This window comes from Phalacrocorax aristotelis, chromosome 2 (genome assembly GCF_949628215.1).
Source record: "Phalacrocorax aristotelis chromosome 2, bGulAri2.1, whole genome shotgun sequence".
Classification (NCBI taxonomy): Eukaryota; Metazoa; Chordata; class Aves; order Suliformes; family Phalacrocoracidae; genus Phalacrocorax; species Phalacrocorax aristotelis.
In genome coordinates, this window is record NC_134277.1 from 158788017 (window position 1) to 158807100 (window position 19084).

The window sequence follows — 19084 nt, forward strand, 5'->3', positions numbered from 1 at the left end:
GAAATCTGACCTATGTGCCAAATAATGATGACTGGGAAAAAAAAACCAGAAAAAAATATTGCATCTATATTGTTATTTTCAAAATGAAATCTGCCAGGGTTTTTGCTCCACATAGCATTATTTCAAAACTGACCTAAGAAGACAGAAAGGGTTAAAACATTATAAACCAGCTGAACAAAAAGTTGTGGACTTACCTGCAGTTGGGGAAGGAGCGTGTGTGAATTTATTTTTTAAAAGACATGAAATTATGTGAGTTGATCCAGGTCATTTGTCACCTAGTATGTCCAGTTAACCAGTTAACCAGTACTTCTTACAAAGATGAGGGAGCAGCAGAAGGGCGGTGGGATTCTGTGCCTTAGAGTCTGCTCCTAGCCCAGGAGAGGAGATGCTGTAGTGAGCATAGGTGATCCCATGCGTTTCAACCAAGAGTGATTCCCAGGCTCCTGTCTCCTAATGCCACTCCATGTTTCACCCTGCCACCAGCTCCTCCTTAGAGTCCTGGTCTCCTTCACCCACGCTTCAGGCTTTTCTCCCAGACCAGGTCTTCTTGCCAAACTGCTGCTACTTCCTGTAACAGCGTAAAGAAACCTGAAAAATGTTTTGGGATAGAAAGGGATGAATCTCCTACTTAGTTTTGATACTAGATCTTAAAATAGTTAATATTTTACCTCCCCACCATTTCCTATTAAGACGTAACAGCTTTTCATATTCTAATTTTATGCCCATTTTTACTAAACATATTCCTGCTTAATTTTTTTTTTATGTATTTGCTTGGAAGTATTTTTAACATCCTAAAACAGTAGGCCCACTGGCATTAAGTCAATACAACTCAATTCATTTCAGATTAATCCTGCCAGTTCACACAAGCTGAGAATCTGGCCCACTGTGATAGGAAATTAAGTCTTCTTTTTCTCACCCACAGGCCTGTTAGAAACTTGTTTGGTTATTTTAATGGATGTGCAATGTCTTTCTCCAAAAGTTATTAACAGGAAAAACATAAATAATTTTTTTTCTGTGATCAGTGGAACTAGTGAAACCTGATTTCCCATGGGTTTGTGTCGCACGTACCTGTACCTCCACTGTAATAATCCCTACTCCTCTCTTATTTTTGTCATGTCTTTGTTCATCCCCTAATACTTTTAGTAGTCCCCCCGCATTCCCTCACTACCATCTGGGAAAAAGGAAGTACATGTCAGGCCTGGCTTGACACTGGCCTGTTGGTCCCCAAGTTATTAGGGACTGACCAGTGAGATCGCAAAAGCCTTAGAAACCACGGAAAAAGAAGGAAAAATAAATTGCATAGAACATGACATGCATTATTTGTTATCTGTACTTTAAATAACACAGAATAAATATTCTTTGCACCAAAACTGAAGCACATTCCTTCTTTTCTAGAGGGTTTTAATTGATTCTCAAAAAAAAAAATCTAGCTGAGACTGAAAATGGAAGAGAATAATTAGATTCTATTTCTGGATGTTATGGTAATCAAGAATTTTGACATTACTCTCTTATACAGCAGAGGGAAGATATACAGAATATGCTGACATACATCAGAAGCTCAGTGGAATGGATTGGGAACTTGGCTAATACATAATGTCACTGATTCGGAGTATGAAAACCTGCAGTGTGATCAGCTGGGACCCATACGCACAGCCAGCTCTCCCTCCAGACACCACTTCAGGAAACCGGAGTTTCGCAGGCAGTATTTGAGACACCACATTGCCACCCACTCTGTGATGGTGAAAGTTCTGAACTTCATTCCCCTTCTGCCCCCAGCTGGACAAGTAAGTTAAATTTTAACAGAGATGGCATTTAAATAGGGCATTATAAACCCATTTACTTTATAGAAACACTACCAACCCTAAAGACAAAAATCTATCAAAATTGCTGCAATCTGCCAGGAAAATTGTAACCACAGACACTCCTGATGCCGGAGGAAAAGATGAAAAGTATGCAACCCAATGGAATAACAATGTCTGCTTCTGTGCTTGAATAAACTTGTTGTAAAGTCTCTTCGACTTTAGGACAATTAATGATTTAAGAATAAAGCATCTGTGAATCATTTATGTTTTAAGATATTATTTGTCTTCAGATGCATACGTGTGCGTATATATACTCCATATGAGAACTTTTCTTACACATATGAGGATTCTGAAATATTAACGTCTTTAATTTTGATGTGGAATTTATTCTCCAACTAAATATGTCCATAGTTTTGAAAAGTATTGTGGGATTTTGGATGCAATTTCAAGATTCTTCCTCTGAGACATCTGCAAGACACTAACTTTTCTGACAGCAGCTGCTCAGCACTTTCTGAGGATTTCTAAAAAATGTAATCATTCCAATCTATTTTTGCTGTCCCCCTGACAGCTGTCTTCCTAGTGAGCATGGCTGTCACTGAGAACTCTCGCTTGAGAAGAGAATGGGGGGACAAAAGGTATCTACCAGGAACGTCTGGATGGTTTGGGGGACTGAACTGGCATGAGCTCTCTGCTCTGCTTCCAGGGCTGGTTAATGTTGTCAGTTTGCATCCACTGTGCTCCCTGCCAAAATGAACAATGACAGAGTCACTGTCTTAACACAGGCCCCGAGGATCTGATCTCTGCAGGTAGAAACATCTATCGTCAGCTACATTTGAATGGTCCTAAAATATTGTAATTACCACTCATTTATTGAATCCACCACAAAAATATGAGGTTGGAAAAATATGCCACCAAATAAGTATTAACAAAATTATTATTTAATTAGCAACTGATTATATAGATAAAAAATATTGCAATGAAATGCCTGTGAATGGTTTTCTTTATTGGTGGCTGAGCAAGCCACAGACTCGTTGCTATGAAAACTGTTTTCTCACTATTGAAAGCCAAAATTAATTGCTATAATGGATTTTTACAACGTGGTGGTGAGCAGCCGTAAATGCCTCACAAGTCCAGCCTTTACTCGTTTCTGTTGATAAGTATTGTACATTTGCTTATCTATTTTTCTTTAGCTACAATATTTTAAACTTAACTGTATCTTTCCTACACAGGTATATAAGTAACATGAGCTTTCTACCACTCTGGCATTATACTGTCATTGGGGTACATTAATTCCTTTGGGATTTTTTAGTCTTTTTTGTTTTCTTTTTCTTTAAAACTTCTTGTAAAGAGCTCATACTCTTAGACCATATAAGGCTAATGAATCATTCCTGTTACCCTTCTGAATCTCCACTAGCATTTCAAACTAAGGAACTTTTTGCTGCTTGCTGCAGACACTGAAAATTTGATGGTGCTTTTATGTGAATTAGTAATGTAATTAGAAAATAGAACTGCTACTGCCAAATTACTAATGCAATTCACATTTTATTATTGGCCACAGAACAGGACGCTTCTGTCTCACGCTTGAGATACTTCTACAGCACACTTGAGATACTTCTAGAGTGAACGCTCTAAAACCTGTGCCGATGTAATGATTATCACTTTTTAAAAAATTAAAGGCAGGTCACATGTGGCACAGAGTTTTGTGCATGTGTGGATCAACACGTTATGAACTTCTGCTCCAGAAGATTTAGATGTTCAAGCAAAACTGGCCCATCCACTTAGATGGGCTTGGGATGAGGGGAAGTAAAACCAGACAGTTTGGCTGCAAATTAGCCAGGCAGCAATTTCATATATATGTAATTAAACATTTTCTTAATCTTACCAGGTAGTTTGATTGTCACCCTAGATGTGGTCAAAGGATCAGGTCCATCTTTCATTGACAGTAAATAAAAAATTGGTGTTGGATGGAAAGGTGGCTGGATACTCTTCTGATGTCCTCACCAAAATGAAAGATTATTGTATTTCACAACTAAATTTGCTATCCATTACATAATACATAAGGAAGCTCAAAGAGATCAACACATACATATTCATAGACTACAGCTGTTTGCTTTATTTTGAAATTGAATGAGGAAAATAGTTGCTTTAAACAACAGCACTACAATTATCCTAAGGGCTTTACTGACTTTTGTTGACTATTAGGTACCACATGGTTTATGTAATAGTGTCATAAAAGAGGCCTGCTTTAAAACATATTAGCTCTCTTCCAATGAGCCCCAATCCCAACACTGTATTTATGATTTGAGCTTTGTAAGTCTATGTCATATTCACAGATGTTTGTAATGCAATAAAAATGGAGGAAAACATATTAAGAACCCTCAGACCATAAAAGGCGTTCTTCACAGACACAGGAGGTGTAATGTCAGACAACTGAAACTTTGGTTATACACTGTTTTATTGTCTCTTAAACCAAAAGAAAAATAGAGAAATCAGGACATGGTGCTCACAGTGTTACATTTAAATCTACTACATTTAAAGTAGTGGCTGAATGAACACCAACCTGGCTTCCCTCAGACAACTAGTAAGAACTAGTAGCTGCACTCTTTGCCAGCATTTTCCCAAAGCCATATGGCATGAGAAGTACGTTGGAGCCCTTATGCACAGCTAATAGAAAAATGAGACAAATAGATTGAATGAAACACTTCAACAAAGAGAGCAGGCTGCCTATAGCTGACAGTTGAAGAATGATCTTTGAAGTAAAGCAGCATCTGACATGATGAGTTGAGACCATGACCATTCATTCGTATTTTTGGCTGATGAAAAATGTATTAAACTTTCTTCTACACTTCAGAGAAGAACTAGGAGGATTATTGCCACCAGCTATACTTGAAGGACAAAGGACAAATGTAGCTATATGGAGTATCTCAGTACTGACTGTTGGCTGAAACATTAATAAATTGCACTCTAATCCCAACTACTTCAGAGGCAGTGACTCAATATGCATATCTATGGAAGGCAGGCTGTTCACTTTTTGTTATTATTTTCATTATGTTTGGCCGCAAGAGTTCAAAACCATAAGCTGTATTTCAGAAGTCATATAAACAACTAAGGTCTTCAGTTTACTCTTTTAACTCCCCTAGTTGCACCTGCATGTGATAGTCTTGCCAGTTTTCCCAAATTAACATGTTTTGGACACTGCCAAAAACTTCAAGACACAGAGATATCTCACATCCCCAGTTTTGCGTTTTTAGGGATTCTTTTCAAGGAACAGAAGTCAGAAACACTGATCCTGTTTCTACTATTAGTGAAAGGAAGGAAAATAGATTCAAAAAGCGTAAGAAAATGAAACGCTAGTTTTTCACCAGATGTAACGTAAGCAGACCTGAAGTTGGTGGAATACATAAATGTGGAGAATACCTTAAGACTTACCCACCTAACCTGACAGCTGGACTGGCACGCCTTCCTTCAGAAGGAACTACCTACAACAGGAAACAAACTTTTCAGATTTCCCCTTGCTTGTCTAGAAAATCAGGCATCAAAAATATCATATTTTGATGCTGGTAATATCATTTCAAGGAGAACGGATTAAGAGATTATGCTGCCTTGGATCAGTAGCTGTTTCACATGATTTCCATTTGGGTTATTCGTGACTGCGCACCGCCGGCCCCAGCCAAGCCACCAAGCGCAGCTTGCCCGGCCTGGCCCCTCCCTTCGGTGGCTGGGTAGTGAGGAGCTAGTCCCGATCTAGCGGAAGGTGCCCCTCCTCACTGCCGGGGGGCTGCCCTAGGTGACCTCTACAGGTCCCTTCCAGCCCAAACCATCCTATGATTCTCCGGGTAACGGGAGCCGAGCACAACCGCAGCTCCCTCCCGCTGTCCCGTTCCGAATAATCGTGTCAGAAACACACAGCCAGGCCGAAACTCTTCTGCCAACACGCTGTTTTCGGTTCCAACTTCGGATTGTTTAAAACGAGTAATACCCCCTTCCTCCCCCCGAGGCATCCTGCTGTCCCTCACGGAGACCGCCACCTTTCCTCGCCCGCCAAGGCCGCCGCCAGCGCAGAAACACGAAGGTTCTAGTGGCAGGGCGGCGGGACCTCCCTCAGAGCCCCGGCTCACCCGAGCACCCAGAGCCGCCCCGCACCCCCGCGGCCCGCCGCTGCCCGCACAGCCGCGCCCGCCCCTCCGCCTCCGGGCCCCGCAAAGGGCGCCGGGAGCCGTGCCTGCCCGCGGCGGCCGTCGCCTTCCTCGGCCAGGCTCCGCCCTGCCTGGGCGGCCACTCGCCCCGGGGCCGCCGTGCCGTGCCGTGCCGTGCCGTGCTAGGGGCCCCCCTTGTGCCCCCGTTCCCCCCCCTACCCCTGCTTGTGTGTGGGGAGGGATGAGCGGGAGGGACGCGGCGCGGGTCCTCGCGGAACTACAGCTCCCGGCGTGCATTGCGCCCCAGGGAACTCGGGGGTGGGTCGGGGGGAAGATGGCGGCTGGGAGCGCGGGGCGGAGAGGTGGCTGAGGTGAGTCTGGGGCAGCCGGGAGGAGGTCCCTTCCGTTGTCTTCGCCTTCACAGCCATCTCCTTCTCCCGCTGTTCCGCTCCCTTCTGCGCTTTCCGCGTTTGGGAGCGAGGAGGCCGCGCCGGATGGGCGGGCGCTGAGGGGAGCGGCTGGGGCGGCGGCGGGAGGCTCGGTCCGACCCGCCGCGGCGGGACCCCTCTGGGCGGCGGGGGGAGGCGGGGAAGGAGCCGCGGAACGTGGCCTCAGCCCGTCGCTGTCAGTGGGGCGGCCGGCTCGGAGCGCCCATGTGGGCGCTGCTCCCCACAAAGGCTCTCCGCGGGGCTTGTCATGGCGAGCGGGACCCCCCCGCCGTTCCCAGGAGAGGGCCTGGGGTCCCGCCGCCGGTGCACGGCGCTTCTTCGGAGGCCGAGGCCTTCCGTGAGGCGATCATAAATCAAAACCTCGTCAGTCGTGTCTGATGCGGTCAGAAGTCCCTGTGGTATCAGTCTGGAGGCAGCGAAGGACTGTGGTTTTGGGACGTCCCTAAGCCGGTTTTCTTCAAATGGGCCATAACACAGTGAGGGCTTGCTAAGCATTAACCGAACACAATGCAAATTTACAAAAGGACTACACTGTGAGCTTTCTTCTATAGCTTCATCTTTTATTTCAAAGTTAATTGTGCAGCACGGAGCCATACTTGAGATAATTGAGGTGTAAGTTCACAAATCCTGTTACTGAGAACTAATTATAGTACCACTTCTCTTTCGTTAAGCTGAGTACATCTCGGGAGGTATCCCACGGTACTTTGAGCTGAGATACTGGGCAGAAAAGATCTTGCCGTGGATTGAGAGTTCTGTGTTCTCTGTTGGAGAACTTGTGGAACAGCCTTTAACTGAGAACCAGAGTTTTAATTCCTATGTGAAAATCATGTTCTCTAACCCAGATGTTATACTTTGTAAAGCTACATCAGTTGTTTGCTGTGCAAATCGAGTAGGTAAGCGAAAACCAGAGTAACAGCCAAGGCTTTGGGAAGATACAGGTAGTCTTCTTCCTGAAGCCTTTGTAACAAATTCGAAATGATTTGGAGTATTCTCTTGAGTAACTTTAGTTTTCAGGGCATCTTGTTGGAAGACTCAGTGTATGGATCTTCTGAAATGTGGTAAAATCGCCCTGAGAAATTTGTGCTTTGGGGTTGAAATCTTGATTGTAGTGCCCTGATATTTGTAAAGGCTTACTCTTTAAGTTTTATTTAAGCCTTTTCATAACACTTTTAATATTTGTCTAAAAAAATGCTGCTAGAATGGGATTGATTTCTGATTCAGGAAAAAGACTCACAAAAATGGGAATTAGAATACAGTTTGTAATTAAACAACTGTTTTAAAATTAAATATTTAACTTTGGCATCCTGTTATGAAACTGTTTGTAGTTAATAATGAACAGTAACTTCTCTCTACTTCTGATACAAACTTGTGCAGGAGAAAAGACTAAACAAATTTTATATTACATGCAAGTGGAAGGAGGCGTTAGAATGCTAACCAGACTTGGCAAGTGATGAACTTCAGGTATAATGAAGAGGGATTGCACTTCTAATTGTTAAATCTAAATTGTAAAATGTACAGGTTAGAAACAGCTTTGGTTGATATTAGTGACTTTTAACTGCCCAGCCTAACTCTGTAACTAAGTAATTCTTGTAAAATTACTGTGTTATTTTGAAACAACTTTGAAGACTTTTTTTTTGTTTCAAAGTAAAAGCAAATACTGTTTTGTGTATATGGAATAGAGCAAAAACTATTTATCTGATGGATTTTTAACCCACTGCTGGCAAAATATGTATCTAAGCATAGGGACATTGGTTTTAATTTTGTGAGTGGGGTATTGGATTAAACTCGCCTTTGAGATGGGTGGGAAGAATTGCTAAGGAACATTTACTAAATGTGCAGGGTTCTTCTTGTCCTAAACCCATCGGCTCAAGACCGAATTCTCTAAAGTGGGGCAGGACTAGTGTCCTTTTAGATGTGCCTGCTTAGCGGAACTCTTGGGTGAGAGAACAGGGTAGCCTCATTAATACAGCCGGGCTCACATGTGGCATTGCTTCTCAATCTGAGAAAGGTAATTCAAAATAAAGTCAGAATTGCACTGTGCCATGTAAATCTATCTTATGTTGCATTTTTTGGATTATGGGAGTTGTAGTTGGAGCCTAACTCTGTATTTAGGAATGAGTGTGTGATTTCTTAATCTTGCATTGCACTGGCCATTTGCCTACCTTCAAAACTAAAGGCATTGATTAATTTTTTCATATAGGAAACATGAGTGGCAAACCAAGTGATGTGAAAACTTATCGTGCAGTGTATTTTTAATTTTTCAGTTCTTGCCTACCCAGCTTGGGTTGCCTGACTGTCAGAGCTGCTTAAACCTGTGCTCTTCTTTGGCTTAATTTGGAGGAATGGATAGGTGCCCAGCTGGCAATTTCATTTTGAATACTTAAGATCAAGTTAATAATTTATAGTGTTACATAATAGAATAACGTAATGGTGGACTTACTAAAAGAAAATACAAAACCTCAGGTATGCTGACTTATGTTTCTTATACTGTGGTACAAGTATAATTACATTTTTTCATTTTAAATCTTTTACAGAGATCTGATATTTCAGGGCAGACAGGAAAAAGATGCCTGCTTTTCTCTTTGGCTTCCAGTGCCATTTATGGAATCTTGTGATAATAATAGTTTCTGCTTATAAACTATCGTTTAATTTCAGGTCCCAGGTTATTAAAAGTAATGACAAAAATATCACATGCACGCATATAACTGGAGGAAGAAGATTATCAGAACCAATAAGTAGAGCAAAGTGTATCTTTATTCCTATGTTAGTGCTGCTTGAATCTGATAGAACAGTAAATTGACCTTGGATTTCCTTATCCTAGCCACATTGTGTAGAATCTTCTTAAAACTGAACAGAAAGTTTTTAAGAAAAATGGCCCTTATGTGTGATAGAAGTGTTGTTCTGCCCTTTAAGATACATTTGCTAGCATTGTCCTTTGATTATAATTGTGTTTAGAATTACTATTATATCCTTAAGAAAACAAAATAACTTCTAGTTCTCTGCAGAAAAGTAGACATGACATTTACCTCTTTAAAATCCAGGAGTCTATTTCTTTGGTGCAGGAGACGTAGTGTAGGTCTGTAACATCCTTAACTTGCTTCTGGTGTTCTGTCAAATATCACAGAGTGACACGGAATATGTAAAATAGTGTTAGACTATTTAGGAAAGCTAAATTATATCTCAAGGTTTGCCATACTTCTTTTTTAATTGTAGCCAGGTTCTACTTCATGAAATTCTGGATATTTTCCTCCCTCTCTTGATATGTAAAATTTAATTCAGTGACAAACAGCAGAGCAGACTCACGGTGGGAAGCTTTGTATTTTATTTTAGTTCTGTTCTACTGTAACAGATATCGGCGTCTGTAGACTGAACTTTGCCCTAGGCCTAATGAGCCAGTGACTGAACACTTTATGGGGAGGAAATTGTGTAGTCTCTTCTGCATGTAGAAGCCAGGCTGCCTCCATATTGAATTTTTGGTACTGTTGCAAATCTTAAAATGGTTAAAAATCCAGTCAATTATTTAAAAACAGAATGAAAAATCTTAAATTTGAACACTTGTCTTAGTTGCTTATACAACTTTTCTAGTAATTTCTGCATTAATATTTTTCTAAACCTAGTTGACTTTGCTAGCAACAAGGTTGATAATGTTCTAGCAAACTGTATTGAATTCCTGATTGCTAGTTATGGTCAGGAAAACACTCTGAGTCTCTGGCACTTGACTCCCTTGAACCTTTCATCAGGCTCTTTGCATTTATATGTTCTAATATGTCAGTAATTCTGTTTTCTGTAATCGCTCCGCTCAGTTCTTAACTACACTCTAAATCAGAGATTTCACTTTTCCACGTGTGTCTTGAACATCACAATCCACAGCACATGTTTCCTTTTATGAAATTATGCTGCTTTTAACTCTGTCCTTGGAGAGGGACATACAGCCTTCTAGTAGGATAGGATACTTTAAGTAAAAAACTTTGAATCACTAGTTTTAATCACAGTTGCTATCAGCAAGTTGGAACCTTTGACTGAAATACATGTACAATGAAAATAAAATTTACTTCTAGCAATTATTAATATTTCTTTGTGTGTGGTCATTAAAACATGCTTTGTGACCAAGTGAAATGTTTATTCTCACATTATCAGTGTCTGGAATTACGATTTTTTGTGTGCATAGATAACAACTATTAGCTGAATATCTCATTATTTTTATTTTATCATTGAAAATGGCAATGCTCAGTCTCTTTAACTGAGATTTTTTTCTTATTTGTGAAAAGGTACATTTGCAGGGAGGTTGCATTTGGCAGTTAATAAAACCCAAACGTGCTGCTTTAATATAGAAAAATCTTCAAATGAATTGGATTTTAATGCTAGTTCATTAAAGGTAGATTAGGCTATTTTTATCCCCAAAATCGATTGTTGTAACTTCAGTTGCGTTAATTCTATGAAGATCTCTAATTGCACCAAAAATTCTTTGACTATATTGTTTATAGTAGTTTGCCCTCTGATCTAAAATCTGTCTCTTTTTTTTGATACTGGGAGAAAAATGTCCTAGAAAGTGCCACACAGATTTTTTAGCATCGTTTTAATTTGTATAGAATAGAAACCTTTCACAGGTGTTTTACCATGCTGGGATTTACATTCGAAGTAGAAGTATCCTGTAAGGCTGTACACCATTTAGCATTGTATATAGTGGCAGTTCAAAAGGTCGTCCCAATAAATACAGAGAAAAATGTTTATTCAGGCATCAAATGTAAGAACAGAATGACTGAATTTCAAGAACGGGCAAAACCTGCATATAGTCTGGTCAGATAAAATGATATCTGGGTTTCTGTGGTAACAGCCTTTTTGATATTGGAGCTGAAGAATGTGACTTTGTCTCATTCTGCGTAAATTTCTGTGCATATTTGGACATAAATTGTCTAAAGCTGTTGCCTTGACTTATTTTTTTGTTTTCTTTATAGATTATTATATTTTTGCAAAATTGAAGACAGATTCCTGAGTAACAATGCCTGGCAGTAAGTATTGTTCTCTTAAGTATGTTAAGACAGTATTTAGGGGTGTTTACTATTACGATATTTTCTTTGGGAGTTAAAAATTCTACCAAAATTAAAATGGAAAATAACCCAAATAATGATACTTGCTGTCATTTTTAAGATATTTAAGATCTCAGTATTATCCAGCATCTGCCTTTGAAAATCTCCGTGTGTTTTTCAAAGGAACCGAGTATGGGCTTTGCATTTTCCTTTTCAATAAGAAGTTCACAGTTTAACATCAATGAATTTTGTGATTTCAAGTATGTTCTGAAATAGAAAATAAAAAGATTCTGATATAGCTATAATCCGATTTTGTGAAAATTACAAATATTGATTGTAGAAGATAGAATTACTATTTAGGATATAAAATTGTAAGACTTAAAATTTTTAACATTCAAAATTTAAATGAGACTTTTGAGGCAGATGCTTCAAAGAATCCAGTTATTATTTACTTTGAAGAATAGCAAATTCCCCTAACACAAAGTGTCAGGTTATGAAATGTCTTATAACAGTATTAATTCCAACTAATTTTTTTTTTTATTTTTTCTGTTTTCTATTAAAAACTCTGCATGGTCTCTAGTAAAATTACTAATATCAGTTTTTGGATAAAGCACTCTGCTTTATGCAGAGGTCTTCATAAAGTTACAGTACCAATCATATTGAGTGCACTTTAATTATAGGTTTGTAATGAATTTCACAAATGTTTAATTTAATGAGGAAATGTTTCAGCATTCATTTTTTTCAGTGACTTAAGATTCGTAATACGATTTGTAATAATATGTGACTACTGGGTACTAAAAATGTCTTGCAGTAATTCTATGTTGTGTTGTTTGAACCACTGTCCTGTAAAATACCTTACTGTAAGTGTTTAGGGGTTTTCTGCCTTTGTGTTAAATAGTTGACGTTTTTTCTCTACATAGACATGAGTTTTTGTACAGAATAGTGGCATATATGTTTCTATTATATACTTGAGAAGCAGCTGGCATAAATTGGTCCAACTCTACTGTGGCTCGATTCTCGTCGTGGAGTGATCTGCTGCTGTGTTTCGATTGCAGTGTTCAGTACTGTTGAGGCCTCTGCCCTGGTACTCATTTTTGCTGTGAAGGAGTGCAGTTTTTTTAAACTTTTAAACTGGAAAAGTTAGATTTTTTTTTTTTCTAAGCCAGGCATGCTTATGTTCAGGGTCCATATTAACACTATTTACTCAAATGCACGTAGAGTCTGCATTACTGCAGAGTCAGATGGAACTGAAAGGAGACCAAAACTAGTTGCAATGTTTATCTGTAGTGAGGTGTTCAGACTTATGCAGCCATTTGTTTCTCTTCTGTGTACATTTGAGTTTAAGTGTGCTGGTGAAGAGAAGGTAACCAAACAGATGCGTGCATATTGCAATTCTTACAGAATAACAGTACTTTCTTAATATTTCCCTTCCAAAAATTGTGGTGATAAAGATGATTATTAGATTTTAATACAAGCAAGCATTACTTTGTGGCTAGCTGTACATTTTATCAACATGAATAGACACAGCCTTCAAGACTTCAACTTTGCTGCATGTGAAAGGGAAAGCTTCTGCCTGCTAGTTTAGGCTTCTTCAGAGATTCCACAGGATTCTTTTCAGAGCACATTACAAAACAGGGTGCTACTATTTAGTGTTACTTTGATATCTTAAAGTATTTGTCCTTGAAATCTGAAAAGCTCTATAAAGGCTGGGATTTTTTTTTTATTTTTCACATGGAGTTCTCTTATCCCACACATCAACAAGTACACCGAGCATCTTCTGGAATAAAATGTGGAAATTGCTGTTAGAGAAAAATATTTTCAAAAAATGTTTTGTGTCATGCTAGAATGAGTTCTTCATAAACAAAGTAGAATAATAATATCTAGTTAAAAGGAAAGTTTGATTAAGTTCTTGGTTCATATTGACCAACCCAGTGTTGTCCCGCTTGCTTTCCTGGGTCTCTATACCAGTTCCTGGTAATATTTTTACTCCCTTTTCGCAGTACAGTAGTCAGGGAATGTCTAGGTCTGAAAGTGGTGGTTCGGAAGGTCAGGAGAGGTCAAGATACTGGTATTATGGAAAGACTGGACAAGGAGACTTTATTAGTCTTTCTTGGGACTTCAGCTGTTCTTAGAGACACTTTAGAAGTCAGTCTTGAAGTTAGTGTACATGAATGTTCACAGGACAATATAATTCTTATCTCCCTCAATATTAACTATCCAAAAAACAGGCATGTAGTCAGAACTGGGATGTGGTATTGAGAGGGAGAGAGATGAACATCAGCAGATACCCAAGGGTAATGTTCTTCTCATTTAACCTCATCTCAGTCGTGCGTGCTGGTCTTTGGTAGTTTTGTTACATATTGGATTATCAAATTTAGGAATACGTGGATATAGTGCTGCATCGAGTCCTTAATGAAATAATGTTAAGATTTTAGTCTCAATACAGTAATGGCCCATAAATAGTAAATTTTCGCTCTGCTCTCTGAATCTTGAGATGTAAAAGTGCTTGGTTTTGACTAGCCATGGCGTAGCGTCTGTATTGACATCCAGTCTGTAGTGGAGGTGTAATGCTATATAATTGCAGCAGCACTTGTAGCAACCTTGCCAAAGTATTGCTTTTCCCTGTGTTCTTTGTAGCTGTAACTTTTATCTATAGCTCCTCTTGTGCAAATAACATGGGTGTTGATAGAAGATATGCTTACAAACATGGTGTCTTCATGTGAAGTTGAAATGCAAGTTCTGAAACGTTGAGAAAGCAAATGTCTTTTCTCACTGCTGTTATAATACAGTAGGAGTAGAATGATTTGAGCCACAGCTATTTTATTAACCGTTTTAGCTGTGCCTTATTACAAAGAAACTGTGGATTAAGAGATTAATTAGTCCTTTTATTTAAAAATAAAACCAAAGAACTTTTAACCAGATAGCCTTTGCAGTACAGGCAGTATGTGTTCTTCATTTGTCACAAATTTGCACTCAATTTCCCTGTTCAATAATTTGTGCAGATTATTTCATTCAACATACTTCTGTTATGGAGCATGGGTGGTTTTGGTAGGATTTTTTTGTAGGCTGCATTTGGATTGAAACATTACAAATGCTTCTGTTAAGGAAAAAGTCTTGCTAAATCATGTATCAAAACATTTGTTTAAGACACTTTTCTTTTTGGACATTATGTTCCAGATATTCACACTTAATCAGATGCTTGAAACACCGTTCAGTAGATAATGAGTTTTTTTCAGAAACAGCTAACCTACTTACTGGCTGTATTCCCTGACTTCAGTTGAATATTGAACTTTAAGGCAGATTTGATACTAAAACGAAATTGCTTGGGTTAGAAAAAGTGTGTGTGATACAGGTGAGAACACCTGCTGACTCTAAGAATGTATTTTACTTGTGGTAGCTATGCTTGTGATTTTCTTTTCTCTTTTTCCTGTTCTTTTATCTTGTTCTTACATATGCCATTAACATATCTAATTATATTTTTGCTTTTCAAGGTTTTGTTAATAATGATTGTTACATTAAACTGAATTTAGCTGCTGATTAGTGGGTCCTTGTAACATGCAAATGAAGACGGCAAATAAATAAAAATAAGGATTTTGACAAATGTAATTTTCCCACTTTCTTCCCTTGAATTACTGCTGTGAACTTCAGTAATATGAGCATCCCCCATGCTATTCTGTCAAATATTTGCCACTTAAAAAGAGACCTCTCTGATTTACGAGATATATGTATCAGTTAGGTGGGAAATCGTCCATGATTTGGCCTGTTCTCGGTTACTGTGAAGTGACTGTTTTGGTAACTCCAGGATGCTTCTCCAAGTATGCTCAATGCATTGATTGCTTCTCGTTACAGTACATAACATTTTGTTTCCTCAGCTTTCCAAACACCATGTGGCGCTTTGCTGTGCTGCAGCTGATGTGTACTCGTGGCTTCCCTAGCTCATAAGAGACGAAAGTAAATAGAACAATTGAGTAGTGATTGTTCTTGGATGTTACTGCTTTCAGTTAAGTTGCTTCATGGTCTTTAAACAGGCAAACAACACCCCCCTCCCTGCCAAACAAAAAAAACCCTCAACAAACTATTAGAACCATAATTTTCTTTCTGACTAGAGCTTCCTTGCCAAGTGTAGGAAGGAAAACAGCACTTGAAATGGAATTTGAAATGAGTAAGTTCTTAACTCACATTTAATGTTATTAACACATTTTGAGAGGCAGATAATCTCCTCATTTTGGTTTTTTCCCTCACAGCAGTTTTGGGAAATTCATTTATTTGTCTCTTGCCATTATGTAAATAATAAGTAATAACAAGATTGTTAATGAGAAGGGAAGATTTATTTCTGTGTGAAATACAGTTCTAAAATACCCATGGTGGCTGGAGATGTATTCCTAAATCTGTCTATACAGATATTTCATGGGCTGAGCATTCTAATGTTTTTAGTGACAATTAAGCCATAGTTCTAATTAATAACTTTCTCCACTCTTTCTGTCTAACATGCCTTTTTCCTCATCTGGAGTGTGTTTCACATGTACCCTTGATACTTTAAAACACTAAATGGGACCTCCTACTTAAGCATTTTTCATAGTTGCTTTAATTTATTTTATAGGCAGTAGAAACCCTATTAGTTTTCTGACAGTATTGTTGACCACTTAGTGTTAAAATAAATACATTGTAATTCTATAGAATATTCATATTTTGGCTATTACAGAAGAGTTACATGGCAGAGTTTCTCGAATCATTGTCTGCTGCTTGGTTCTAGTACCTTAGAGGATGAGAAACACAAGCAGCCTTATATCAAGCCCATCTTTCATCTACTAACCTAACCAACACAGGAACTTGAAAAACAGCTGCCAAGGGTATGTCATGGTTTGGGTTTCCTTCAGCAGTTTGCCATTTGCTAGACCTAGGCCAGTAAAGGAAAATAACTGTATTTCAGAATATCTGTAACTACTGTAATACTATGGTCATAAAATCCATAATGAATTCTTTACACAATAATATACAATAAATGCTTTCAATATGTAAGCATTTCGGTACAGATTTTTTTCCAGCGAAGTTTTAGGTGGTTGTCTTTTCTACACTGCAAAGAAAAAGTAGTAACTTCTCTTAATGTATCCGTTGATTAAGCTAAGAAAAAAAAAAACTCAGGAGCTTGTAGCTGGGGAACTGTAGCTCTTTGTGCATCTGTTTATTCCACTCATGATACCCTAAGCTACTTTGTGTGCCAGTGGGGTGGTTGCTTCCTTATTTAATGAATCTGCATGGATTTCTTTAAGACTTGTTAATTTTGAACAAGTGTTCATTTTGTTATTTTCTGTAAGCTGTTAACTCTCTCTATGTCTCATCATCCTAACCCCATTTGGGAAAGTTAATGTTTAGGAGAAGGTCCACAGAAAATGAAAAGCACACATATGAGCACTTTGTGAATAACAACTAGTTAACATCATTAACATCGGTCCTCCTTCATTCCTTCCATTTGTTTTGGAACACACTTTAGTATAGCCAAGAAATGAACTATTTTGTTACATTCATTCCTTGTCAAAACCTGAAGAATTTATTTTTTCAGTTATTTTATGTGTGTGCAATCTGGGCGTATAACGTAGGAAATCAAATGCTTTTGGTGAACTTAATTATGTCCCCATCAAAGCCTTTGTGTGCTTTTAAACTATACATGGAGAGTTCGCCAAATGTTAAAATGTAGCTTAACAGTTTTTTTCAGGTTTTATTAAAATATGGCTATCGTTGTTATTTACAGAAATCTCTTTGCAACTGGTTTTCCTATCAGTCGATTAACCTTCATGAGCAGCATTGTTTGCTATTGATTTCTCAATCATGGGACGAAAGGGTAAGAAGGCTCATGCTGATTATGCATGCAAGTGTCCTATTTTTTGTGCATGACAACAAAGAAAAATTGATTGGGGGGGAGGGATAGGTTTTCCACTATGTGATTAAATGCATGTCCCTCTGGAAAGACCAGGGTAGACTGGTTTTAAAAATATTTTGGCCTTTCCTTTACATGGTGTATGTAATTTCTTTCCCATCATTGACCGCAAGGATCCCCAGTGGCTCTCTAGAGAATCAGGTACCTTGTGAATTGCTGAAGATGGAAGTTAGCTGTGTACATGATTCTTGGCTTTTAAAGAGTGCTGTTTCATTTCTAGAAAATTACGTCATTCAAGACTAATTCGTGCAGGAATTAGACAGGAATTAGTAGAAAGTTGGGGTAGGTAGATAACTCTCCCTCATCTACTACCTTATAAATATCAGCTAATGATCATGTCCAAAGGTGAACAGTTCCGGATTTTGCTGTTTTGAAGGTGCTTAGCTGAACAGCCAAAGTTCTGCTTGATTCCGTGTTCTGGAGTTCGTGTCTATGAAGTATACTAGCAAATTCTGTTTGTAGCTGATGTGTTCAAGGGAATGACCTATGACTCTTACTGGTAACCCAGCTGGCTCAAAGAATACAAGCCTTTTGGTACCCATGTAGAGGTCAGTATGAAATTTTCTAACATAAGGGATGTGTCATAATTATTTACATTTCAAAAGTTAAAACAAGTATAGAATCCTTGTCTTGTACAGGAATATTTAAGAAACTTAAAACTAGCAAGTAATTTGTAAACTAGGAAGGTTCTTAATTAGCCTGAGTACAAAGTATAAAAAGCAAATTAGCTGTATCTGTTTGTGGAGTACTTGATGTTTGCTTGAACTGAAGTTTGAATCAGTAAATGTATTTGTGTAGAGTGAATATTGCAGTAGTCTGACTTGCATGCTTTTAATTCATAGCAAAAAGATTTCACTGCAGGTAAAGAACTGTCTAGCCTTTCATAATTTACATGTGCAAATAAATGAGCTCAGAAATGAACACTGCTCATGTACTGGTATTTTGTGTTTAAAAACTTTGACTTCTTTCTTTCAAATATTGAATTGTTTTTCTAAACTAGAAACATGGCAGTAAGAATTAGTCTTTTGTAAAGATGTGCAAAATTCCCAACAATTATGTGAGAAAAGGTAAATATTTGATTTCAAAATAAATTTTTTAGTTCTTTTTAAATTCAGTGGCTTTTAAAAAAATAGATTTATACTATGTAAAGTGTGAGTAGAATTCTAGACCCCAATATTTAAAAAAATAGTTGGCTCCTGTATAACTCAGCCTTCCTTTTCATGTCCAACTTGAGATCTGTTAAAGCTCTCAGTCCTTTTCATTTTTCAAGAAGAGAACAACTGTGATTCTGAATTATACTTGGACATGTTACAGTACCTTGCTGATTAAGGTCTGTCCTTTGGATTGAAATGGGCACCCCAAGTCTTTAATTATGGCTCGAGAATGCTTACTCATTCCTTAGTAAGGAATTTCAACCTAACAATAAGCTATATCATTATGCTAAATTAGTACTCCTTTGTGATACTTCCTTACATATTAACTGCTTAACAAAAGTATGTGAAAATAAATCTTCTCAGATTTTTGTTGGTCTCCTCCTGTAGTTCTAACAAATACAGAATAATTTATGCAATTAAAACAGATTATCCCACTTTCATTAAACTAGAACATAACTGTTTTATGATTAGAAAAGGACTTTAAGATGCTGATACCCTACTTTTGAACTTCATCGGTAATAAAAAATGAATAGTTATTAAATTATAATTAATCTGTGTCTGAGCTAGCAGAGTTGTCCTTT

At 38.2% G+C, this 19084-nt stretch overlaps 1 protein-coding gene and 1 long non-coding RNA gene across 9 annotated transcripts in view; one reads left to right on the forward strand and one right to left on the reverse strand.

Moving 5' to 3' along the window:
- Positions 1–503: 503 nt before the first annotated feature.
- On the reverse strand, positions 504–5980 carry LOC142053762 (uncharacterized). Its single transcript, XR_012659313.1, has 3 exons — positions 5831–5980; positions 5236–5281; positions 504–588 (listed from the first exon to the last, which is right to left on the reverse strand). It is a non-coding gene; the product is annotated as an uncharacterized LOC142053762 (long non-coding RNA).
- A 103-nt stretch (positions 5981–6083) lies between these two features.
- Positions 6084–19084, forward strand: part of EFR3A (EFR3 homolog A) — a 91255-nt gene continuing 78254 nt past the window's right edge. For 2 of the 8 annotated variants that reach the window (XM_075085838.1, XM_075085844.1), the window contains exons 1-3: positions 6190–6309; positions 11343–11396; positions 17164–17253. In XM_075085838.1, the coding sequence (XP_074941939.1) occupies positions 17241–17253 (13 nt within the window). In that variant the 5' untranslated portion in view covers positions 6190–6309; positions 11343–11396; positions 17164–17240. Of the gene's footprint in view, positions 6310–6970; positions 7000–11342; positions 11397–16179; positions 16265–17163; positions 17254–17725; positions 17898–19084 lie in introns of those variants that run through there. The other 6 variants (XM_075085839.1, XM_075085842.1, XM_075085845.1 and 3 more) reach the window with 6 other exon arrangements.